The 8804-nt window shown below is 38.2% G+C and overlaps 1 protein-coding gene across 1 annotated transcript in view; it reads left to right on the forward strand.

Moving 5' to 3' along the window:
- Positions 1–8804, forward strand: part of LOC103471060 (ovochymase-2) — a 37170-nt gene continuing 28366 nt past the window's right edge. The window contains exon 1 of the mRNA XM_008419858.2: positions 1–3979. Coding sequence (XP_008418080.1) covers positions 3829–3979 — 151 coding nt within the window. The 5' untranslated portion in view covers positions 1–3828. The remainder of the gene's footprint in view (positions 3980–8804) is intronic.

Raw genomic sequence — 8804 nt, forward strand, 5'->3', positions numbered from 1 at the left:
CCCCTTCTGCTTTTTTGTCACTCTTAATATTCGACAAAGATAACCTGAATTAATGTTACTGATTTCACTCATTAAAGGAAATTATCTCCTTTTTAAACCACGACTTAGCCCTGATTTCCCAGTTTTTTTGGAAAGTTGACTTCATCCAGCAACAAGCAGGTCAGGTCACTGCCAGACCTGTACAATAGGGATGCAAATAAATAATTACAATTAAATGTCGATTAATGGCTGACAAAATTAAAATTTGTTCTAATCGATCAACTAATAACATCCACTTAGATTTCTTTTTAGTGTTGTTGTTGTTGTTTGGGTGCCATCCAGCGGAGGTCACCACTTGTCATCCTTAAGCGGCGCCAGTTGATATAGAAATAAAGATGGCGGGGTCATACAAGAAGATAAATTGTCTAAAATGAGCCCTTTGTGGGATGTAAAATGGACTTTATGCGGTTCTCTCTTTAAATATAAACACAAGTTCCTCAGGATGGTTTATTTTGAGGGCTGTCGTGAATTAACGAACTTTAAAGAACAAAGTTTTGACAAGAGCAACCACAACCACAGACCTCTGTATGAACAACTCTGTTCATGGGGCCATGAACACTTAACCGCAATTTTCTGTTTATTCAGTCAATGTCTAATACAGCTGACACAATTTTTTAATATTTAAATTATTTTTTTATTTATCATATTATGAAAAATATAACCCTTCATGTTACGTAAAGGTGGTCGGCCATCTTGATACAAGAGAAAACTCATTAGACGTCTGAGCCACCAAAACAAAATCTTAAATGTTTTGCTCGTTTGATCCATACAGAAGTGGATTAGATTTATTTTCTGAGTTATTGACCTGCTACATAACCCAAGTGTCACTGCGCATGAGCTGGTTTTACAACCTTTTCCTAATGGCTTTGTTTTCCATCTGCTCTTAAATGTATTTAGATCAATGTATAATGTGTAATTCTTGAGATTTTTCGCCTACTTCATGTTGTCAGACAAGATCTGTTAAAAGTGATTTGTTGATTGTACAGCACTGATGCAAGTTATCGATTAACGAGTTATCTAAGTTAATTGATCTTATAGAAATCTATTGTTAAAGGTGGGCTAAGCAGAAAACGTTGGACGGATATTTTCATAAATGTTTTGAAGTGACCTAGTCAAAGTCCAGATTTAAACCCAACTGAGATGCTGTGGAATGACCTTACAACATGCTGTTCAAGCTCAAAAATCATCTAATGTGGCTAAACAGAAAACAATTTGTACCTACTCAGGTTATCTCTGCATTTATTTGAAACATTAAGCGCCAGAAGAAAGCAAAAGCAGATGAAAAACTGCAGGGAAGGCCACAAATACTTCTTCATGGCAGTATAAGCTTTAGTGGTGCTGGGATTTGAAGTCTGGCTTCGGTGACCCAGTTAGCTTCTCAAACCCACAGGCTTCCTCAGTGCATGCAGAACCTCACAGGAACCCCTGCAGACTCTACAGCACTCACAGGGAAGCCATTACACTTATCAGCATCATCACCTGAATAAAACAAATCCACTCACACACAGAACATTTATGGCATTACATGGACATTTGTCATTGGGATGATTCATAATAATTCAGATCACACATTATATAGAAGCTAGTTAGGGGGAGCAGGTGAGGAAAGTGATGTCATTTCTGTTCCCAATTCAGAGCTGCTCTGAGGATTTCTGGTGGAAGGAATTTATGCTAAATTGTCTTTGAATATCTTCATTTTACTCCATTGTGTTTCCCACCATCTGCATTCATTTTGCTTTCATCCCTAAGCCTTTCTTTCTCCCTCCACCTCCTCTACAAACTTGCAATCCCCATTTCTCTCTCTCTCAGACGCCTCATTTTCTCTCTTCAACAATTAAAGCACAACAAAGCACCCTGAGTCTGTAATTAAAGCTTCTCTCCTTGTGTTTTTTTCTTCTGAAATGATCCTCGTCCTTTCTCATCCCCGTATTGTATCAACCCGATAGCTGGTATTGCGGTACGTCATTCTGATGGCCGCACTGTTCCCACAGGATTATGTGGCCTACATTTGTTTGCGGTGCAGTCTTGGCCTGTGCGAGTGTGTACCCGTATCAAACACTTCCAGTTTGCTGCTGCAAGCCCCTTTGTCTCCCCTCCAACGTGCTAACTTAGTTTTTGTCGGCTTGCTCTGTCTCCATCCTCAGATGTAAATCCATATTGCAAATCAATATTGACTTTTAACTAAGATCTGAATATTTAACATGTGTGCAGCTGTGAAAAAAAGCATCCAGAACAGTTTGTGCACATTTGGAAAAGGGTCACCTTCACAGTTTGATGACTTCATAGCTTCATTATGCTGAACAGACGAACCTGTACCATGTACCCTAAGACCCAATAGAGGGGAAACACAGAAAGGAAAGGGAACCAAGACAGACAGACGCACACAAATGTAGCCTATCGACATTTAATCCCTGTAATAATGAGTTCTGGAGATATCTTTATGTTCAAAGAATCATCTTTTTCACCGACTTCAGCTGCTTGATAAGCAGCTTTTGTCACATCGGTGCTCTTTTCAGAACTTCAACAATGGAGTCCAAATCTTGGAGAAAATGCATTAATTAGAGACGGATTGCTGCTTCAGATCCTTTCTCAGCAGAAGAGAGTCCAGATTATTATTATGGGGAAAAAAACTGTCAAGTGTTTTTGAATGGACATTCAATTAAGTATGAAGGTCCCCTGCTCTCACCCCTGCACTTTTGTCAAACCAAAGTCTGTGCATCTCAGTGAAATCTCTGAAAAGGACGATCCTCAAGGGAGTCCACATTACAATACAGAAAACTCTATTCATTCTGTGCTGCTAGAACTGTGCAAATGGTGGTCATGGAAATAGAAATCATGGAAGTGCTACTTTTAAAAAGGCATGTGCATCCATGCCTTTGGACACCTGTGGCAAGTCTTCTTTTTAGCCACTGAAGGGCTGGAACAATGAGACTGCACACAGAGCCAAGATACAAAAAAGTGAAGAACAGGGAGCTGAAGATCCTAGATCCTGCTGGAGAAATGTCTTATTTTGGTCCCTTCCATTGATAATAATGATGTTACAATAATTTCTGTTACAAACTTAGTTTTATTTCATGCTTGTATTCAGTAGGAATTTTTATTCTTGTTTGATTTCTGTCTCAAAATTACTTAGATCTTGCATGGATAGTGCTGTATAATAAAATCTGTTTGATAAAATAATTGTAAATATTGCATATAAAATTGTATGTTAGCACTGTTGATGCGAGCGCTGTAAAGAAGAAATTGTCTGGTCAGAAAATACTACAATTGTTTCATATTTTTCTGTTTGACAGTCAAAAGTTTCAAATTTAGCTTCAGAAACGCTTTAAATGATCATTTAATTTGACTCTTTTAGACAAATATTCTTTGATCAACTGCTGTTGTTTTAATTGTTTCCACACCAGTAAACACTGGACGTGCAAGTCATTGTATTTTTCTTCAAATTACTGAAAATGTGTTGCATCGGCTGTAAAAAGTAGCTGTGTTATGTAGTGAGTGTTGACTCTAATCTGTTCTGTCAGCCAGCTCTCTTGAAGGTGTTGAAATGAGCCACTGATTGGACCACTTAGACCATCAACACTTATTACACTTCACTTCTGATACGGTTTGATTTATGGCTTGATCCCAATCTGTACACTCCCCAGCTGAGAGGCTCTAATGCCACATCTGAGCAGGCTCAAGGTTCATGGCTGTGGTCAAAGTTCAGGTATGTTTCTCCTTGGATTGCTAATAAGCCGGTGAATTTGTGAAGAAAGCTCAGTCTGGTGCAACTCTGTCACTGTGAGAGAAATGGATGTGGAGAAGGGAAAACGTCGGTCCAGGGCACTGAGCAACCTGGAGAAAATGTTGATGTTTCTCTTCGTAGCATTGGCAGCTGTTTGCATCGCCCTCATTGCCCTCTACTTTACAGACAAGCCTGATGCCCCTGATCAATCAGTAGGTGAGTATTTTATCATCTGAAAATATGTTCATTTACACACAAGACAGTAAAGAAAAAACTAAAAGTTGTGGTGAAGCATTCAGAACTGAAAAAGCTTTGACTTTGGGGCAATTAGACGAGTTCTGCTGATTGCAAGAAAAGCAATATTGTCACAACCAGACAGCTCAATGTTACATTAGTAGCTGCAGTAAAACGGATAGTATACTTTACTGCTTGGGAGGCAAAAAAGGGCCTTGAAACCAAGTAAAACATGCATTTCTATGCAAAAGTTTAAAACTAATTTGTAGGTGATACTGCAACAAAGCAATAAAAAATGAAAGCTTGAAACAAAAGCAGAATGCTTTAATCTACACTTGAATCAAATGCAGAAAAAGAAACAAGGATAAAACATTATATGAACATATTTGTTTAAATAGGTTCTGAAAAATGTATTAATTCCTGAATAAAAACATTATAACACATTAACATTTAAATGTGATGTAAAGGTTTAAATGTTAGCCAAATTTTCCTGCTCTCATGAGTTTAAGAAACGGGTTCATGCTCTAATTTGGAGTTCACTGTAATTTGAAGGGAAAAGTTGGAGAAGACAAAAGCAAAGTAAAAGATTGAAAGAGTCAACCCTCTCGAACGCCTGCTTCTCATAGCAGAACATCACAATAGGACTAGAAAGTGCATAACTTTTGGGTCAGAACAATAGTGGTTCTGTTGGCCCGTTTGCTCAATTCCGATTTTTTTTTTTTTTTTTTTTTTTTTGTGAAATCTCATTTTCATTTATTTTTCCGGGATCATTCACACTTCCAAAATATATACGACTTGTATGTGATCTCCGATGTGAACTGCAAACGAACTAAAAATGCAGCGCATGCGCAGCAGATGGCGCAATAACCAACGTCACATATAGACCAAGGTCAGTGTTTTGTCAACCGTCATAAAGAGGAAGTGCTCAGTGTTTGCGGAAGTAAACGTGGATGCAAATGGTGGCGCATATCTTACGATTTTGAAGTTGTTGTCCGACCGGAGTCATCACATCAACACCTTAATCCTCGTTATCGTCCGCCATGGTTGTTGTTTTTCTTCCCGCTTCTTTGTCGCGTATCAATGACGTTCAGTTCGGATGAATGCGACCAGGATATACAGACCGGATTTGCATGTGAAAAGATCAGGTTCGTGGGGCGGAGCCAAGATGGCGGAGTAAGTAGACGCTCTCTACCGAGATCTGCACAGAAAATTCATAAAACGCGGTAAAACCCTGACTATATGAACACTAGCACTATTAATTCATTACAAGATAACGGACACAATAGTTATAACAGAATGCCGAACCCGAAAGGAGCGAAAAGAGGACTAGACACGTCCAAGTCCAGGCCTACATCTGAGACGGCTAACGAGGCTAGTGTAGCTAACGCTACAACCGGCAACGCGTTATTTGACAATTGCCACAACTACGCAGCTGCTCCCTTAACTTTGACATTGAATGAGGAGGAAATTGATGACTTTCCTGCCCTACCTGYTACTCCTCTGAAATCGCCAGCMCCRAAAAAGGTGATGTATGAACGCAGCAGCCCGGARTCTTCTGCTACAAATGAGATAATATCCAGTCTGTCTGCGCTGATAAACGCCCGTTCTGACAACTTAGAGAGCATGGTGACGGAGAACACGCTAAAGATTGAGGGTCTCAAAAAGACTATTGACTTTATATGCGCTGAAGTAAATGATATGAAGGAGAAAGTGAATTACCTGGAAAAAAAAGTATCAAGAGAGGAAGGTCGGGTGGACAACTGCCAGCAGAGGCTTGCTGAGTTGGAAAGATATTCTAGGAGATGKAATCTCAAACTACAAGGAGCTGAAGAAACAGAGAAAGAAGACATACGAAGAAAAGTGATAGAAATCTGCCAGTCAGTTCTACCAGAACATAAACACAAGCTGCCTGATGCTRTCGACACCGTGCACCGACTTGGAGCCAAACGTACAGGAAGCACCAAACCTAGAGGGATCATCATWCAGTTCACCTCCAGAGTCCTCAGSGATGCGACATGGAAAGCAGCCAAGACATCTTCGTACCTGAGGGACAACCAACTGAGATTCACTGAGGACCTGTCCAAGGATGACAGAGAACAACGTAATAAACTGTGGCCCTTGATCGACAGAGCCCGCAAGGAAGGCAAGCCAGCTTACTTCGTTGGAGGCCGTGGCTTYATCAGCGGATTAGAAGTCTTCCCTCCTTCCTACTCAACTAAACCTTAGAAATGATAATTTTACCTATTCATTTACACATTGAGCTTGGTCTACATTCTGCTTTCATTTTTCATTCCTTTTTGACATTATATTTTCTCCTTTAGTCAATATATAATTTAGTTTTGAAGACTTTCCTTGTTCTTGTAAGATCCTAAAATACTATAGTTAAACCAAAATAGATGGCATAGTGCTACTTTTCCTTTGTTTCTCTTGTAAATATTTAATCAGGCTACTTACCGCTTTATTACTTAAAGTGTGCAGCTATCGGTCCCCTTTCTTTGTGAWCACAACTTTATCTTTARAAGTTTAGATCTTGTTCTTTATTCTTTGTTACTCTTTTCAAGTAACTTTGTCCGTTTCGTTAGTATCTCTCAATGCCAGGGGGTTGAGACAAACAACTAAACGCAAAGCATTATTCTTATTTGCCAAACAACTTAAAACAGATTTTTGTTTCTTTCAAGAGAGTCATTCTACATCTTCTGATGGTAATTTCTGGAAATCCCAATGGGGAAATGAAATGTGGTTAWGTCACGGATCTGAGCGCTCYGCTGGTGTCGCCACACTTAAAAATAATTTCTCTGGATCTATTTTACATACCGATTGCGATACTCTAGGTCACTACATCTGCTCAGTAATTGAATGCCTTAACAATACCTTTATTGTAGTTAATATATATGGTTATAATAATATAACGGAAAACAACARACTATTCGAATCTTTAGAAGACAGACTTACCTTTTGGCTTTCCAAATACCCAAACTCAGTCATCCTAATTGGTGGGGACTTTAACATTGCCTTAGACAATWCAATTGAYAGATGGCCTCCGAAGCAGCAGACCTCATACAGTGCAAATTTAAAAAATTTTATGGAGAAATTTAATATTGTAGATATATGGAGAGAAAAATTCCCAGACGACAAAATCTTTACATGGAGCAATAAAATRGGTTCCAGACAATCCCGGATAGATTTTTGGCTTATTTCTAAATGTATTAATAAAGACAATATTGYGGTTAACATRCTTGCCTCCCCTCTTACTGATCATAGAGCTRTTCGCATTAGCATCCRAATTTATACTCCTGATAATACACCTTACAAATGTGCTTACTGGAAACTAAATAAYTCCTTGCTTAAGCATGAAMTAGTTAAAGTTCATATTAATAAATTAATTTTATATTATTGGAATAAGGCTAACAAGGAAAGGTCTTTCTGCAATAATTGGGAACTTTTCAAATTTGAAATTGGCAAATTTTTAAGACATTATGGAAGTCAGATTTCTAAATTCAAGAAAGCTGARGAGGAAGAAGTCATAAGCAAGATCACCTCCTATTACCTAAAACCCCCAGAAGAAGTTTCAGAGGAAGATAAATTAAATTTAATAGAACAACAGAACAAACTGGATGYCTTGTATAAACACAAGGCTGAAGGCGCCTTCATCAGATCCAGGAAACGATGGCTGGAAGAAGGAGAACTAAATTCTGCTTACTTTTTTAGGCTTGAAAAATACARATCCAAAATAAACTCTATYTACCAACTAAATATTAATGACACTATCTCCAACAATCCTAAGGAAATTGCAACTTTTTGTTCCAAATTTTACTCTAATCTATACAGCTCAAAATATAATAAAGAYATTTCAGTATCTTTTCTTAACAATGTCAAAAATTTAAAAACTATTGATGTAGAAGATAAAAACTACTGTGACAGCCCATTTACAGTGGAGGAAGTTTCTAAATGCATCAATGCACTGAAGGCCAATAAATCCCCCGGCACAGATGGTTTATCTGCTGAGTTTTATCAATYATTCTCTATTCATATAGCTCCATTCCTCTTACARGTATTTTTAGAAAGCRTAGAAAACAACTCTCTCCCTCCCACCCTGACTCRAGGCCTTATAACACTCATTCCAAAACCAAACAAAGACCCACTCTTTATTGATAATTGGAGACCTATAAGTCTACTCAATAATGATTATAAGATTATGGCTTCAATACTTGCTAACAGAATTAAAGAGGTTTTGGACACAGTYATTGATGAGACACAGTCAGGCTTTATGAGAAACAGACACATCTCTAACAACATTAGACTAGTTCTAGACTTACTTGATTACTCATATTTGGTGCCTGATGAGAGTTTTATTCTTTTCCTGGATTTCTATAAGGCCTTTGACACAATCGAACATCAATTCATTTTTCAATCTTTAMAAAAATTTGGTTTTGGCCCKTTTTTTTGTAACGCTGTCAAAACATTATACTCCAATTGCAATAGTGCTATTAAATTGCCAAACGGCTCCACCCCTAGATTTATCCTAAAACGTGGTATTCGACAAGGATGTCCTGTTTCACCATATTTATTCTTACTTTGCTCTCAAATCCTTACCACTCATGTCTCCAACAGTGCCGTAAAAGGAATCGAGATAGCTAATAAAGAGCTCATAATCAGCCAGCTGGCTGATGACACTACACTATTTTTGAGGAATGCAAACCAGATCCCTCTGGCCTTAGARGTGATCAATACTTTTTCCAAGGCCTCCGGTTTATTTTTACATTTAAAAAAATGTGAATTGCTTGCAATAAAGGATTGTCATACTAAC

The sequence above is a fragment of the Poecilia reticulata genome, linkage group LG1 (assembly GCF_000633615.1).
Source record: "Poecilia reticulata strain Guanapo linkage group LG1, Guppy_female_1.0+MT, whole genome shotgun sequence".
Lineage (NCBI taxonomy): Eukaryota > Metazoa > Chordata > Actinopteri > Cyprinodontiformes > Poeciliidae > Poecilia > Poecilia reticulata.